This window comes from Rhopalosiphum maidis, chromosome 3, assembly GCF_003676215.2.
Source record: "Rhopalosiphum maidis isolate BTI-1 chromosome 3, ASM367621v3, whole genome shotgun sequence".
Lineage (NCBI taxonomy): Eukaryota > Metazoa > Arthropoda > Insecta > Hemiptera > Aphididae > Rhopalosiphum > Rhopalosiphum maidis.
The window spans coordinates 3,858,722-3,877,232 of record NC_040879.1 but is presented as its reverse complement, the minus strand read 5'-3'; the positions used below and the strand labels follow the sequence as shown (position 1 = coordinate 3,877,232).

The window sequence follows — 18,511 nt, the reverse complement described above, 5'->3', positions numbered from 1 at the left end:
ATATTTTACCAAATTTCCAAGATAAAGACAAAAGAACTAAGAAAAGAAAAGTTTTTCATGACGAAGCTTCTTCAGAAACGGATATTCAACCTAGTACAGAAAATATAGCACATGATTCTTTTAGAAGAGATGTCATTTTTGCTAGTATAGATTTTATTATTACTGATTTAACACATCGTTTTGAAGCTCATAAAAAAATGTGTTATCTATTTTCTCCTATTTTATGCTACACGAAGTTATCTACTACAGAACTTGGAATAGAGTTGAAGGAAATCATAAAAATATATTCTGATGATTTATCGCCAAATATTTTCAATGAATTACTACATTTAAGGAAAATTCATAAATCTGTTTTTCTAACAGATATTGAAATACCTCCATTAAAGTTATTAAACGAAATATATACTAAAAATTGGAGAATATTTTCATAAACACTTGTATTGCTTTAAAAATTTTTTGTACGCTACCAGTAACAGTCTCTGAAGCAGAAAGAACATTTAGTAAGTTGAGAAATCAGCTTAAAACATGGCAGAGAGCTTCAATCGGTCAAGAACGTCTCAATGCTCTTGGTATTTTATCAATTGAACACAAGTTGGCATCAACTATTAATTTTGATGACATTATACACGACTTTGCTAAAAAAAAAAGCAAGAAAAGAAAAATTTAGTTAATATAGAAATTTGAAAATTGTTATAAATTATATTAACCTTTCAGACCTCCGGATCACTTTTGTGACCCAATACTTTTATCGTCAATAACCAATGCGGGTTTATTATATTTCAATCACTCTGTATACGTATCGATACGACAAGTTTCTAGGAATATGTTTAGCGATTATTATTGTCATAACTGTATTGGTTCGATTTATATTTAGATATTTGTATGAGAAAATTTCCAGAAAAAGATACTCTTATTTTTTTCTATTTTTGTTATTTAATTAAACTCTTCAATTAGTTATGTGCTATAAATATATGTCACATAAGAGTAAACTTGTTATTCGTCGTAATATTATTGATAAAACTGTTGGATTATTTAAACGTTCGGTACGAGCGTTTGAATGTTGGGTCATTTATGTGACCCATCGGTCTAATTGGATACTCTTGTTTACGTATATTCTAACGACGGAAGGACAGATGCATAAGTGTTAATTTGCTTGGTTTATTTATATTATTCATGTATATTCTTTTCGGATATAATAATATCATAATATAATATTATTTTTAATGATTTAAATTATGATAAATCAATTAATAGATAATAATTACTATATAATACAATTATAATTACTAAAACAATATACTCACTCGTTAAATATTTTTAAAATGATGCGTAAAAACTTACACGAACAAGAAATTTTAGATTTATTAGAAGATGGAAATATCTCAGATATAGGAAGCATAGATAATGATGAAGATATATTCACAATTAACGAATTTGATGAATTAATGGACATTTTTGATAATGATGAGGATAATACACCGAATGAAGTACCTGAAAATCTTGAAACATCAAATTCACTTGTACAATATCATGTTACTAATAAAAGAGATATAAAATGGGTACAACAACCATTTGAAAATTTAAAATTAAATTTAGACGATATAGAATCTGTAATTATACCAGCATCAATGCCTGCTCCTATTGACTATTTCAATAAATATTTTTCGAATGACTTCTATGAACAAATTGCATATAACACATTATTATATACAGCCCAAAAGGAAATACATTTTTCACCGACCAATGCTCAAGAAATAAAATGTTTCATAGCTATTCATGTTATCATGGGAACCTTAAAATTTCCACGTGTACGTATATATTGGGAGGAAGCATACCGTATAAATACTGTTGCTAATAATATGACTAGAGATAGATCTTTTCAACTTAGATCTAATTTTCATATAATAGACAACGCTAGCATACCACCGAATAATAAAGACAAATTTATTAAAGTCCGCCCGTTATATAATTTAATAAAAAAGCAATGTAACAGTTTGATCAAGGAGAGAAACCTTAGTATCGACGAGAAAATGGTAATCTATCAATAAAGCAATAAATAAAAGGTAAGACATGTCCATGGGGAATCAAAATTTTTATACTAGCTGGAAGTAATGGTATGGTGTATGACTTCATATTGTACCAAGGATCAAACACTGAAATAAACCAAAATTTACAAAAAATTTTCGGAATTGGTGGTTCTATAGTACTACAGTTGGCCGAAGGTATTAAAAAAAAATTCCGCTTATCTATACTTCGACAACTATTTTTCTTCGTATCAATTATTCGAACGTTTATATCATCTTGGTATTTATGCAGCTGGGTCTATTTGAACTAACCGTTTTGGAAACCCCCCTCTGTTACCGGATAAAGTCTTGGCGAAAATGGGACGCGGTACATCCTTCGAAATAAAATCAATAAAAAATAATGACTGTTCTGTTGGTATACTCAAGTGGTATAATAACAAACCAGTCAATATTGCTTCTAATTTCATATCATTAGGAAATTCAGTAAAAATAAAACGATGGAACAAAAAAAATAAGCAGTACGTTGAAATTGAGAGACCAGAAATAATTTCGTTTTACAATAAATCAATGGGATGTGTGGATAAGATTGACCAGTTAATTAGTACATATAGAACATGTATCAAATCAAAAAAATGGACATTAAGATTAAATTATATTGAATACAAGATTAAGGCCAAAAAAACATGAAAAAGATAACATCTGAAAATATTTTATACTTCTTATTATTTTTATACTCATTGTTAGGTTAATTTAATTAGGCAGCGCGTATAATAGCCGAAAATATATTAGTAGAACCGTATTTTAGCTGACAAATATTTCAACCGACAATATTTTAACCGACAAAAATTACAGCCGACAATATTTTAGCCGAAAAATATTTCAACCGACTGTATTTTAGCTAAAAAACATTTGTTCCGACAGTATTTTATCCGAAACGTATTAAAGCTGAATTTACACCGATAAGTGTTATCATAATAAACTTTTTTAATTTATTACATACCTATACACAATATATATTTTACGTACATGTTAATTAGTAGGTATATAATATTTTATTGCATAAAATTACATATAATGTTCAACACTTCCATCTAATTGAAAATAAAAATTCCGTAGTGGTGCAATTAATATTTAATAATACCATTGATTAATCAAAAATAATACCTGATGGATATAATAGTTACAATGACAATAAACCATGGTCTCAGGGGCGTAGCGTGCATGTAAGCATTGTAAGCACTGCTTACACTTTAAATCAAAGGAATAATAAATTAGATCACGACTAATATTAAGAATATAATATAATATTATATTATTATATTATAGGTAGGTACATAATAAATGATTAAATTTTAAAATTTTATTTTTATTTATAAAATATTTAAAGTTATTGATAGTAAATAGTAGTTATTGTTATTATTTTGTTTGTGTCGTGTACTGTGTACTATATTTAGGGAAAATTATCGATTGACGGTCTATTTTTAATCCATTATGTTAACGGCATATCATAATACGATTTGTGGTGTAACACATTTTGAAATTGCTTACGCGGAACTGTTGTTTACGAATAGCCTATAACGTCATAGAGTCATAGAAGGGGTCACGTATTTAACTAGCGTTTGTAAGCACATTTGATATTGCTTACGCGAGAAACAAGTAGCGACCAGCACATAATCCGACGCGTTGTAGACTGTAGCCGTTTTTTCTTATTTACACAGTACACTGTCATTCGCCAAATAGACTTTTGAAGTAATATACATTCTTTATTTTATCGAATTTATAACATGGATTCATTGGCAAGTACCTCAAATTTAAATTTAAATGATAATAATTATTGTAAATGTATTATTGAACAATCATTACAAAAATCTTTTGGAACTAACTCATTTTCTGAAAAACAAAATATTATAAATAAAGGAAGACCTACTCCAAAACTTCAAAATTTAAAATCAAATAATAAAAAAACTTTTCGATATTTTAATTCATCCTATTATGATTCAAATAAATGGTTATCTGGTTGTGAAAAATCTCAAAAACTTTACTGTTGGCCTTGTATTTTATTTTCACGTGAGTCAAACGTTTGGTCAAAATTTGGTTTTGATGATTTAAATAATTATCATAATTTGAAACATCGCCATGAAACAAATCGTTTACATATTGAATGTTTAATCACTTTAAAAAAATTTAGTAATGTTAGAATCGAAACATGCCTTAGTGAAGCTTATAAAAAAAGTATCGAACAACATAACGAAACAATAAAAAATAATCGTTATGTTGTTAGCCGATTAATTGATGCAACGTGTTATTTGGCCAAACAAGAGCTTCCGTTTCGTGGACACGATGAACAAATAACTTCCACAAATCGGGGTAATTACATAGAATTAATTAATTTGATGGGGACACTTGATCTCAAATTAAGCGGACACCTTTCGACCGCCACTGTTTTTTCTGGACTTTTTGGAGATATACAAAACGATCTTATACAATCAATTTCTAATGTTCTAATGAAAAAAATTGCATTAGAAATAAAAAATGTTGATTTTGTTTCTATAATTATGGATGAAACCACCGACGTCGTTTCGAAATCTCAATTATCAATAATTTTTCAATATATGACATATGAAGGGGTACAGGAAAGATTTTTGGGATTTGTAGACGTCAGTCAAGATCGATCTGCCAAATGCTTAGCCGGACATACCTTTAATATTTTACAAGAATATAACTGTGAAAATAAATTAATAGCACAAACATATGACGGGGCCGCAGTTATGTCTGGGCAACATAATGGTCTGCAAGCGCTTGTACGATCGAAATGCAAAAATGCAATGTTTGTACATTGTTATGCTCACAAACTTAATTTAATATTAAAACAGTCCGTTAATCACATAAAAGAATGTAAAATATTTTTCCTCACACTTTCTGGACTTTCATCTTTTTTTTAAAAATTTACAAAAAGAATTTATGCACTTGAACAAGAAGTAAAAAAAAGATTTCCATCTGTCGCCCTAACTAGGTGGAATTATAACAGTAGACTCGTTGAAATGATGTCCGAGTATAGACAAGAAGTATTAAACCTCATGAACACAATTATAGAAAATGGAGAAAAGTGGGACAGTGAAACATTATCGTGTGCTAGAGGATTTTTTTAAACGATTCAAGATTTTGATTTTAATTTTTTCCTTTTAATATTTGGTAATATTTTACCTCAAGCAACTTTTCTGTTTAATATATTGCAAACCAAAATATTTGATGTCACTTATTGTAATACAAAAATTTTAGATTTTATTAATCACTTAAAAAATATGAGAAATAATTTTGATCAAATTTGGTCCAAATCTGAACAGTATTTAAATATCGAAATTCCATTAAGATCAAAAAGACTAAGAATAACTGAAGTTTCTGAAGACAAAAAAACCAATTACCGAAGACTATTTTTTGAAATCATTGATGTATTGTTAACAAAAATTAATGAGAGATTTTCCGAAATGTCTAAATTACAATTTTTTTCATTATTGGATTTTTCAAAATTTGAGCAGTTTGTTAATCAGTTTCCAACAAGTTCTATGGACTCACTGAAAAATTCGTATGGTGAATATTTTGATTTTTCTATACTAAAAAGTGAATTAACTATTGTGTATTCGTCAACCGAATTTCAACTTTGGTTATATCTTAAATCAACTGAACTATATGAAAGTTTACCTCAAGTTACAAAATTATCATCTTTAATTTTAACAATTCCAGCAACAAGTGCAGGTGCTGAACGTTCATTTTCGACTTTGAAAAGGATACATACATATTTAAGAAACTCTCAATCACAAAATAGACTATCAGCATTGTCAATTTTATCTATTGAAAAACAATTACTAACCAAAATTCAAAAATAAAATAGTTTTTATGATGAAGAAATTGAAGACTACTCAAAAAAACCAAGACGAATAAATTTATGTTTTAAATGAAATTTTAAAAGTGATACACGTTTATAATAATTAGTAATAATGTTTATAATTTATAATTTAATTCATATATTGTACAATTAACTAGTATATTTTTAAAAATATTAAAAGTGTTAAAAGGATGAAATATGTTTATACATAATTTATTATTAGTCATAGTATTTAATCACTTTTGAAAAAAAAATATCACTGCTTACATTATTTTAATACCCACGCCACGCCACTGCATGGTCTTGGAAGATGATCTTCGCTGAAAAAACATTGTTTTCAATTTTTAATCAACAATATTTGTGCTTGTATTTTATTTGAATGTACCTATAATATATAAATATAATAATCAATATTATCCAGAGTTTATTTTGTTTTGGAATTTTCAATATGATCTGTATATATATATTTATATTATAATAAACAGTCACTCGCCTGTATTGGCCGTATAAACTGCTACTGTTTAAAACGTAACGCAAAATCTAATTTCCAACGTATCGATAAATCTAGTGAAGCAATAAGAATTCTAAAAACAGATTTGAATTTGCCATCAAGTCTTCTTGAGATCGACTTTCTCACATTTTTAATTTTTTGATTTTTACTACTCCAAAAATTGAAATATGTCAATTTTTAATTACTCTTTTTTAATAGAACGTTCCTAAGATTTTGGCGGGATAAAATCAAAAATGTGGGAAAGTCGTTCTCAAGTAAACTTGACGAAAAATTCAAATATGTATTCAGAATTCTTATGTCTTCATTATATAAATTGGTACATTGGAAATAAAACACATCTATACCTATTGCTAAGTTAGACAAAGATAGAAAAACACCGCTTCCAATCCCCTTAAAACAAGAAGAAACCCTACTTTCCATACACATTGTAGTAAAAGTATTTTCATTAAGTATGCCATTAAGTCGTCAACTTCAAAAATAAGATATGGATTTGTCCATATCAAGGGAATTTGCAAATAATTTTATTAGTGCAGTATGTTCGTTGTGTGCTAATGCTGTAGAAGAATTCAAAATAATATATAGTTATGTTGAAAAAAATGTGAATCATTGGGAATTACAATTTCAATACCTTGACTAACTATAAACCGAACAAACCGTTTTATTTCAACAGAATCACCTGAAAGCTATTTTAGGATTTTGATTTTTATACCTTTTTAGGATAAATTTTTGTGAACAACTAAATTCTTCAGATATTGAAGCTGATGAATTATCTGCAATTGGTGAGTAGGTATACAATATGGTACAGATAATAAATAAAACTCCTAAAAATGCTATAGAAGCTTTCATTGATTGCAATGAAGAAATATTTCCTTCTGTTCATCGACTTTTACAAATATTTATTACTTTACCAGTAACAACTGCAAGTAGTAAAAAATCTTTTTTCTCATTACGACGCTTGAAAACATACCCGAGAAACACCACGGGTGAAAATCCTTTGCACGCCTTAGCAGTTATGAATATTCTTTGAGGCTTAGTCATAACCACAGACGAAATAATAGATACTCTAACTAGTTCAATGTTAAAGAATTTTACTTAACATTTATAATTACTAATTACTAATTGCTCATATCAATGTATTCTATTATGTCTATCGATCGATTATGGACACAAGTATTCTTCCACCCTTTTCCGCAACATCTTATAAATCCTACTCAGTGTACTTGACTGGGATGCAGCAAAGTCCCCTCAATGGTTTCATCGGAAGTCCTGTGGCATTAACTTCGGGAATACGATCCAGGATTACATTAGGCGGTACCATAAAATCCAATATAAATATAGTTTTTTTCCCGTCCATATCTTCTTCAGCGCTAACGACAATGGCATGGCGCAGAAATTTAATTAATCCGCCGTATTCAGCGAAGTGGTCTGTGTAGTTCCAAGAATATACCTTGTCTTTCAAGTTTAATATTTCTTCCAGGGTTTTTATCATTAACCAAAAGACATTTGTTAACCATTGTTCTACAACCGGAAGTGATGTTTCACCGCTTGCAACTGACCACCGTAATGGCCCGACTGGCACTCTGGTAAAGTCAACTGATGGCAAAGTTAACTTTGCCAATTGTTTCATGTCATTATTTGTAAGGGGAGAGTATGCAGGGAAGATATTGGGAGGTCCACACCTGCAACAAACAGATTTTGAATAATAGTTTTCTTTAGATATTAACAGAAGAGACTAATGGCGCATTTAAGGAGGAGGGGTTAGAGCCCTCCGCATGACCTGAATAATTGGTTTTTATATAAGTGTAAGAGGTACTATGGTGTTAGGGCAAAACTAGTAAAATAGTGTCACAATTAACACTATACTACTACGAGATTTTTTACAAACCTTTTATATTATTATATACATCTTTTATCAGCTTTTTGTTTTTCCATCGTTTGTTTTTCTATTTTCTCTATTAACATTTCTTAGTAGACGAATATTACGATACTAATAAAGAGCCTGATAGACTGGTTATTATTGTCTTAGAAGTTTTTACTTTAAGCCGATTAGTATAAAATCCCTCAAAATCTTGCCCTTAACTATATGCCATGATACTCAATCGGGTTATTTTTGATTCTGTCATTAAAGGGATAAGGTATACGAGGACACAAACATCCTAGCTTCAGATTTCCCAAGCTGGTATTAAGAAAAATATCGAGATTCAATGTGGTTGGATGTTATCAAATACCTATTTAAAGAACAGATCCGAAGTTATGTTAAACATGGATAGGAAACACAGGACAGAAGATAAACCGTTATTATTCGAGAACATAGCTTGGATCTCTCATGAATTCGCGAAAGTAGTCCAGAAGATCTACCAGATTGACTCACTGCAGTTCTTGAAGAAACCATCGAAAGAAATGCAAGAAGAGCAAGTGAAACACAACTTCATTACTATACCCAGTATTGGTCTCAAAATTACCTGGTCACATAATATAGCAGTGTATGAATTTGACAATAAAATACACTTGACCCCTCTGCCCTACATCCTCATGATACATAAAAAAATCGCAGATCTGATGTCAATCTTGAAATATTCTCATGCTGCATCCGGGGTTAAATGCGTCTGCATTTAATCAAACCCTGGATGTGACTATTGAGATGATATTAATTGCTTTAGAGTACAAAAGTCAGTTTTTCACGATAATTAAATCGCTTGAGGCCTTCGTAAGAATATAATAATAATTTTTATATTTTTAAAATTATATTATTCATACATACCTTAAGGTTACAGCCAATCGTTCAGTAGGTGTAATAGATTCACGCATATTAGTATCATCATGCCTTAATTTATCTTGTACTAATGTTAATAATTTTTGAAATGTTACTTGACTCATTCGAAAGAAATTTAAAAACTTTGTTTCGTCTTTCTTTAAATCTTCAAAAAGAGTGTAGAAAATACCATATCTTTTTCTTTCCAATAAAATAGGATGTACCCACATTTTTTTCTTTCTTTTTTCTTTCTGCTGCATTTTTTTGTACAAATAGTATGCTATTATAACCTTTTTCTTTCTAGTAAACATTTGTCTAGACTCTATACTCAGCCGCTTCTTGTTTAGAACTGACTAAATTTAATTACAGATAATCGATAAAATATTACAGGCAACGGAAGTATATCCGTTATTTTAACGTTTCGTCAACAAAACCATCCGTTTTACAACGGACCGGTATCCGGTAAAAAAACGGACGTTAACAAAAGCTCTAATTAGTAAAATTCTTATCCAAATTGATAGCTGAGACAACTCCACTTTTCTTAGAAGTATATCTAAAGATCTTGAGAATAAGATGGGTTATAATTACCGCGGATCAGAATTACAGAAACTTCTGAAAAAGAGCGAAATACCTTTTCGATATGAGATAGGTTGTTTAAGTAAGATTTTAGGACATCCATTCGTAGATATGAAAGAGGGGAGCAAGGCCTTGCGTCAGAAGACAACAGAGAAGCTACCCATTAATAGCCTTAAAGTCTAGTGTAAGCATATTTGTCATGTCAAAGAGAATTACATCAAAAATCATATAGCAAATTACAAGTCCTGGCCTCCCTGCAAACTAACAGATCAGCATGCACCACGAACTCTAGTCGATTTGATAGCTAGAAATTTAGATCCCAACAGTCATATCTTAACTAAGAAATACAGCCCAATTTGACTGTCCAATGATTGTTTTATTGAGCTACGACCTAATCGTAAGTTTTCAAAATTAAAGAACTTCTTACCTTAAAGATAAGACGATAACACTGTTCAGAAGTCAGATCTTCAATGACCATCTTGACAACCTGCGTGAGGACAGTAAGAAGCATTGGGCTGATACACATTTATTACTAGTATATCTGCTTAACCCTAAAGTAGTCATAGATCATGTCGATTATCTGGATGCTTACACAAGAGCCGAGAACTTAGACGATTTCATAGATTATCTGGTGATAAGAATAGTCCCTAAAGAAAAATAATTGAAATAAATGTTTCGGGGCTTCGGGTGTAGACGTATCTTGAACGATCTAGAGTCCAAGAGAAAAATACCATGATGTTCTTGGAAGAATTTTCTGATGAACAGGCTATGGCTATAGGGAAGATAGATCTAGGGAAGAAATTATATGCTTTTACGACTATACAACGAGCTTACAAAAATCACCGCGTGTTGAGGATCACCGTAGATGCAAGCGCATAGAATAACAAGACACCGTTCAGAGGTCATTGACAAGATCATAGCCAAGATACTAGACATTATTTATGAATGTCCTATGTTTAACAAAACACATCTCAATTAAGAGAACAGTATTATGTATGTCCCAGATGAAAAATGTACGTATATGTGGGATGGGCAACAAGGAGGTATTGAGGGCCTCAATCAAGTTACATCGATCGTAGTATAAATTGAGGAGTTAAAAACAGCTCTCTCAAAATTCAAACTGAGATATCATGTTGGTAAAAGGTGACGATGCTAGGATAATCATGATCATCCCTCCTGAGTATCTGTCAGGGTCTCATAAAACTTTGGAGGACTTCAAAACTTCAATTGCTACGTAGGTATCTCAAGTGTTAGGACAGTTTGGACAAAAAGTTAACATCCTAGAGTTATCCGGATCAGAGCATATTTTTCGCCTTCTCGAAAGATGCCTCATGTGGTACAATTCAATTACCGCAGGCTTACAGGAAGATACAAAAATGCTACGGTACAAATAATACATTTTTGCCATTCGCTGATAAATATGTGGCTAGCACCTTCAGTAATGCTCATAGCGCGGCTAAGACTAGTACGAGCACCATAGCATGCCATCACGTCGGTCTAATGTGGGCCCAGTATTATCTAATTCATGGATGCACCGTCCACGGGTTAACAGAAACAGAAAGGTTAGCTTTGACGTTGACTCCAATTGTAGTCGGAGGTTTACCTATGACAAACCTACACAATATGTCAGTAAGAGCCGAGGCAGACTTGCTAACTCTCTTTATAGACCCATGTCAGTATTACAACATTTACTATCCCACTGTTGATCGAGTCATGAAGAAATTCATGAGGATTGCCAAATCTCGTGGAGATGACCCTACTGGACTCATGGCAGATTTCTACTCTATCAGGATTGACAAGCCACCTTTACTATCCACACTCCTAAGAAAGATGATCTACCCGATCCTAAAAAAGATTATCAAGAACAAAGACATCACAAGATCTATTTGAGGCAGATACAGAAGAACTGAGACAAATATTTGTCAGAGTAGTCCTGAGTATGAATGTATACAACCCCAAGGTTATTTCTTTAGTTCAAGCGAGCATCCTTCAAAGTCTGATCGATGAACTAATAAGAAAGTTTGAGTCATTAAGAAATGTGCAACAACTACTAATTATTAAGTATGGGGTTAAAAAGACAGAAACCTTGTTACGGAAATTGATCAAGACGGAATATAGGTTACAATAATGGAGGGTTGATAGAGCTAAAGATCTCAACCCCGAGACAAGTACATGATTTGCAGAGTGGGACTGTATTTGTTCTGCAGAGTTAGCTAATAAGGTACGAGGGAAGAGCTGGAGAAAACCAATTGAGTCAATTACTATGCTTGCTTTACAACATAAATAACAGCATCTAAGTTGCCAGTTCTTTTTCCACTGCCAAGACTCCTAAGCTTGATAGCCTGTTTTGACACACTGTCGCACTTAAAACATTTTTTACTCTTTTTAATACAGAGAAAGAGCGTCCTGCACTTGCTACTGTAACAGGAATTGTGATAAATATCCCGAGAGCCACAGTTAGCTTGCGAAATAAATTTTCCAGGTTTGAAGTTTTGATAGCATTGAGAAGATCCCAAGGTGAGAGTGTCTTTTCACTGAAGTTGGCTGAATATATAAATTTTAAATCTTTAAGCTCATCCTTTAAATCCTTTGGATACTGTTTTACCAGCCCACTAAACTTCAATCATAGCAAAGAAAAAGTTCACACAGAGAATGCACTGATTCGAACTTATTTGTAGCATAGAAAACCGTGGCGGAGCGCCCGGCTCTGGTCTGTGTTGGAAACCAACCAGTTGCTTCTGGTAAAAAAAAAGATAGGCAACCTAACTGTCGTAGCAGTAGGCAGCACGGAACCAGCGGCAGTGACACGAAGAAAAAAATGAAGAAATCAAGGAGCGTGGATAAAGTTTATACAATGGGAAACGGGATGATGCAATTTAATAATTGCGACGGGGTCCCGGTGGTTGAATCGGTATGGTGCAATGACCACAGGGAGCTATGCAATGGGGGCACTTAAAAACTAATTTAAAATTAGGTATCGGCTCCAGATCCCGATGTTGTCGGAAGCGGCAACTGCAACTGGTTGTCTCGGCGTCTAGGGCGGCCTCTCACACTACATGCAATATTGTGTTGCTGGTGGACTTACCCGGTGGTGGCTCGTTGCGGTTGCTGGGACGGCGACTGACCCAATGTAACGCGAATAACTATAATACATAGCACTTATTCATTTAACCGTTACCTTATATTCGGACTGTAGTGACTGTATCCAAATCAAGGAAATAATAACTTTGAATATAATATTTAGTAGTATTTAAATTTTATTTCAGTACGAATAATTATCGTGTCTGCAGTAGCGCACGACGACGAATGATATATAAACAAATTGATTCGTGCCTTAGTGGCGACGAGAGAAAAAAAAGAGAAAGATACAATATTTATACACGTACAGTACGTAATAATAAAAGATGTGTTGTGTTGTGAAGATGAAAAGTTAACACATACACACACACACATAGATATAGATAATAGTTGATAATATGCAAATACAGGTTAACAAATGATAATTACAGAATAAAGACAAAGACTATTTACATAAGTGGATAGGAGAAGGATGGTGATTCGATCGCGCAATGATTACCGATCTTATCGCTCTGCCAATTATGGCAAGTCGACCGGTTGTCTACCTTAGCGCAAATAGTCATATCTCCTATAACACTATCTAAGATAATATTGAAAACTTCACGCTTGAATTTAATTCTTTGATGATCATCTGCATTTTCATTTTCGTCATCTTCATTTATATGTCTTTTTTGTTTCCGAATTCTTTTTAATTCTTCTTCGAAATGTTAAGGCCAACCTATATTTTTAGCCACTACTAGAATTTCATCAAGTATATGGTCATAAACTTCATTCCAAAGTTTTTGCAATTCTTCGATCAATACACTAAAATTTTTCTAGACCACATCCAAAGTACCACTTTTACATTGTAATTTTTTTTTATAATGTTTGGTAGAGTTTACTAAAATACCTGATAAGGATTTTTCTTTCTTTTTTTTAAAGACCTCTGATTTTCATTGAATGTAGCTTTTTTTATGCACTGAACTATTTTCGTTAGGTATGTACTTAAATTAGTGCTTTTACTATCAACAATAATTATATTGTTACCTTCCAATTCACATAGTGCTTGACTTGATTTCATAATGAGCTGTATAGGTAACTTAGTTGAAGGTATGGAAGATTTAAAATATTGTCAGAGTTCTTTTTTTGCTTCATTTTCTCATTCATCCTTTTCTTTTCTTTTTTGCGCACTAGATTTGTGTTTATACTTATTATAATAAAATTATACAATTACTCAAATATGCACTAGCAACACACAAAATTACACACGATCCGTAATATCAAAATTATAAAAGAAAGCAAAAACGATAATATTATAACAAACTATATTATGTAAATGTATCATTACAACTAATACTTGCAAATTTCATCGAACATATTATTATCAAGTAGTCGTTCGTTATACATAGAATACCATTGAAAAATATAATAACGCTCTTAACCAAATTATTAATAGCACACATTATATAAAAACCAATTAAGCGATTAAAACAATCGAACTAGCATTAAATGCACGTTTGTTTTGTAATCTATATGCGAAATGGTTCGTACTATGTTGCGTATGTGTACAATAAAGTAGGTATATATAAAGTAGTTGTTTAATTTTGAGCGAACGGACGAGAATGTTAAAGCTTTAACTTGTAATTCTAAATTATATAACATATAATTTGTATAAAAGTAATTATTCTACTCAAAAAATTAATTACAAACAAAAAAATTGTTTGTAAAATTGCTTTTTGTTTGTTGTTTGGCATTAGAAAATCGTCAATGGACAGACTTATAAACCATATTAAAAGTAATAAGCTAAGTCTACTAGATTTGCGTGCAAACATGTAAAACGTTCAAATAAAATATCATCTGACATAATATTTAAAATAAACGTTCATATCAACAGTTTCCCAAAATGCCAATCTCATTACAGCCGATTTGAGAATTCAAATTTATTTATTTTTTCCCTGAACTTAACATTTCTAAAATGTATAAGACATATTTAGAAAAAAACGAACCCAAAATACAAATATTAAACCAATCGTTAAATATTATTTTTCAAAATACTTCAAAAATAATTTCAAATTATCTTTCAGTACTCCAAAAACTGACACGTGTCAAACTTGTGGCTGTTTAAAATATTTAATTGACCATGAAACTGTTCCAAATATAAAACGTTAGTTTGAAATAGAAAAAGAAGTGCATATAAGAAAAGCAGAGGTATTTTATACGGACTTAAAATCATTTGTTTAAAAATCCATATTAGATAAATAAATAGAATTATTAAGTTTTGACTTTCAACAAACTATGCCATTGCCAAATATTCCGTGTGGAGACGTATTTTATAAACGCCAAATTTGGGTTTATTATTTTTGTATTTATTCGAGAAAGACTGGTTAATCTTACCATTATATGTACGACAAATCGACAGGCAAAATAGATAAAAACGATGTAATTAGTTTCATTGACCATTTTCTTAAAAATATACTCGCCCCAGGTGTAAAACATATATACACATTTACAGACAACTGTAGCTCACAGAACAAAAATAATGCCTTATTCCAATATTTGTATACAGTGATTCAATCGAAGTGTTTCAACTTAGAAAGTATCTCACACCGGTATGCAAAACCGGGTCATAGCTTTTTAACGTGTGATCGATGTTTCAGGATAATAGAAAATGTGAAGAAGAAAGTTGAACATATATTTTTGCCAGAATCCTACAAAGAAATTGTAAAAAAAACATCTAACAAATGTAATATCATAGACGTATCCCGAGATATGTTTTTTAATTTTTCGAATTACATAAAACCTCTGTTTAAGAAAATGGTAAAATGTGTTCAAGACCAAGTTTTCCATTAAGGCCTATAGATGTATGGTATATAAAAAAGGTTTATTTTGTAGTATATACGGGAATTCAATAGGATTCGAAGAATTTCATTTACAAATAAAATCTGCAATATTGAAATTTCCCGAAGAAAAATTGCCTCTTTTACACCCAGAAATTTTAAAAATAAAAGAAGCTAAATTTCATGATGCATTTTTATAAAGTAAAAGTTGTTGAGTTGTATTATTTTATATATTAAATAATATTTGTTATCTAGTAGGTATATTACATTTATTATTAAAGTAGGTAGTAATACCTATAGAAACTACTGTTTTAGATTCTGAATGAAGTGATTTATCTTACAATGTGTGTTTTTTTCGTGTCTGTTAACACTTTTTTAGCAATAAAAATGCTTCAATTTTCAATTTTAGTACCTTCTCTGATAGAAAAATGAATCTGTTGTTCTTTTAAGAGGTCAAAAATTAAAATTTCCAATACTTTTGAAAAAATGTATGAAAACAAAAAAAAATAAAATGAAGGAAAAAATGTGGGATTTGGTGCAATAACCGGGTATTTCCGTAATTTTTAGTTATTTTATTATTATAAATCAAGAAATTGTTGGATTTCTTTATACTATGTTGTTTAACATGTTCAAACATTATGTTGCACAGTTTAGTATTATTTGTGATTATCATTTTAAATTGTTGTTAATTCAAAATATGTAGCAGAGGGAAATGCCATTTCGGTACAATAACCAGGTAACTCCGTGTTTTTTATTTTTACTTATTAAATAATGTACTTAAAATAACCTAAAATGTAAATAATAAATATGTATATATGTATAGATAGCTCTTCATTTGGAGAATTAAAATAAGTAAATAAGTAAACAATCACAAAATACAGTGAGTAATTACATGTCGTTATTTATAAATACTGTACTACCTCCTACACATGGCACAGACATAATCATCTTATACACATCTTAATGATTCATTTAAATTTTCAAAAATAATTTACGATTGATTTAAAATGTAATTTATTATTTATAACTGTCAAAAATAAAAACTTACTAACTAATATCCAATTTTTATAAATTAAGTACCTTACCGACGTATCGCGTTTATCATCACTATGACACTATCAATAAGGATAAGTAACAAGACTCGATAAACATAATATTAACATATTATTAGACAATATTTTATCATGTGTATGTCTGAACATATTATTATTAATTTGTATATAATACACTTTATTCAATAGAGAATGAACATTTAAAGCTATTGTTGATGTCGAATATTGAAATAAGTAACATTATAAAATTCTTTCAAAATTTTTATAGAATACGAAGAAAAAAATTGTAGGGTATAATTTTTCGTTGGACTACAATGTATATCTACTTGTTTTTAACATCCAGACTGGTTTCTTTTCATATACATATGCAGTTACGTATACAATAAAATTAGTTGGGGGTAACCCCCCCCCCTGTATACGTGCGTGTACTTACGACCTCTATCCACATTTTTAGAAAAACTTATCTTTTACCATTCCGTTCCCTATTATGTGTGTGTACAATTTTAAAATAATTACGTCCTACCTGTTTCGAAACTCGGCTGGTGACTTAATCCAATCAATGGCTCTCTCGTATTGCATCAATTCGTCTTTGTATAGAAGTTCTGATTTTATCTGAAATCTATTTACACTTTTGAGACGGTCAACTACTGTTTCCAGTTTTGTTTTACATGGGCTGAGATTTTGCAGTTCAAGCTCTTCTAACTTATTGATTAAACAATTTAATTTATGCAAGGTAGACAACCGTTCAAACTTCACTGGTGCTGATTGCTGTTTTGCAGACAGTCCATCAGTATAATCTTCTATTATCATAAACCAAATTATTATCAAAATGAATATTGCTATAAACCCGATCAATAAAATGTACGTAAGCATTTTAAATTAAATTTAAAAACATGTGTTAAACAGAATTTGGAAGTGAAATATGAAACTTGTTACTAAATAAACATTTTATTGGATGTGATAGAAACGTGTGTGTTATAATAACATAATTACTTAAATGAATCCACTTCATCATTTATCATATTAGTAATACGTAAGGCCGGAACATTGATTATTTTTAAAACAATGATTTTTTAGATAAAAATAAGTATCAAGATATATACAAAAATTCTGAAGAAACTCAGTGGAATGTCACATTTAGAACACATCCACTTGGTTCTCACATTTAATTACTAATATTTTGTTGATTAATTTTCTAGAAATATCTCGCCTAAAATGTGTCATTGTTATTGTATTTTCCGTTGTTTGTGTGTATACCACGTGTGAATTGACAACTGCTATATCGATAAAATGAAAAAATATGCGGTGCCACCATTTTTTTAAAAGTCTATCTTGCAAGACTTTTTGTTTTGATTTAATTTATCAACGCAATTCATATTTTGATTGTAGTCTTTTAATACTTTTGGGCATGGTATCATTGATATCATTGATACTGATCCGCCTTCTCTCCTCTGTATAAGATTAGTATCTCTTGGATTATGATAATTTGATAAAAGAGTTACTGATCGCTTATTTTTCAATTTGATTATTGATGTGAAAAACTGATCAATGCGCCAATCATATTCCCCCCGTTTTAACAATTTGTCATCTTTTAGTTTTGGTAAACATAAGCATAAATTAAATAAAAAATCAAAGCATGTGATTTGTGTCAGGAAAGCAAGGTGCCCAATTAGTAGACAAGGGGACCACTTTTGTTACAATTACCAGCCGCACCACATCACATAATATCACTTGATTTAATGGGGCCAATAGCTAGGGGATAACTGGGTGCACGCTACATCCTAGCATTATTAGATGTTTTCTCCGAGCATGTTAAATT

General features: G+C 30.7%; 3 protein-coding genes across 3 annotated transcripts; 2 read left to right on the top strand and 1 right to left on the bottom strand.

The window, feature by feature from the left end:
• The first annotated feature begins 1,322 nt into the window (after window positions 1–1,322).
• Window positions 1,323–2,048, top strand: LOC113560037 (piggyBac transposable element-derived protein 3-like). Its single transcript, XM_026965820.1, has one exon. The coding sequence runs from the start codon at window positions 1,323–1,325 to the stop codon at window positions 2,046–2,048; it is 726 nt and encodes a 241-aa protein (XP_026821621.1).
• Window positions 2,049–5,587: 3,539 nt separating this feature from the next.
• On the top strand, window positions 5,588–5,908 carry LOC113560218. The gene has a single exon (XM_026965985.1). It carries the CDS (start codon window positions 5,588–5,590, stop codon window positions 5,906–5,908), a length of 321 nt encoding a protein of 106 aa, XP_026821786.1.
• A 1,717-nt stretch (window positions 5,909–7,625) lies between these two features.
• Window positions 7,626–17,565, bottom strand: LOC113560036. The gene is made up of 2 exons (XM_026965818.1): window positions 17,216–17,565; window positions 7,626–8,097 (listed from the first exon to the last, which is right to left on the bottom strand). The coding sequence occupies exons 1-2, from the start codon at window positions 17,563–17,565 to the stop codon at window positions 7,626–7,628; spliced, it is 822 nt and encodes a 273-aa protein (XP_026821619.1).
• Between the last annotated feature and the right edge of the window lie 946 nt (window positions 17,566–18,511).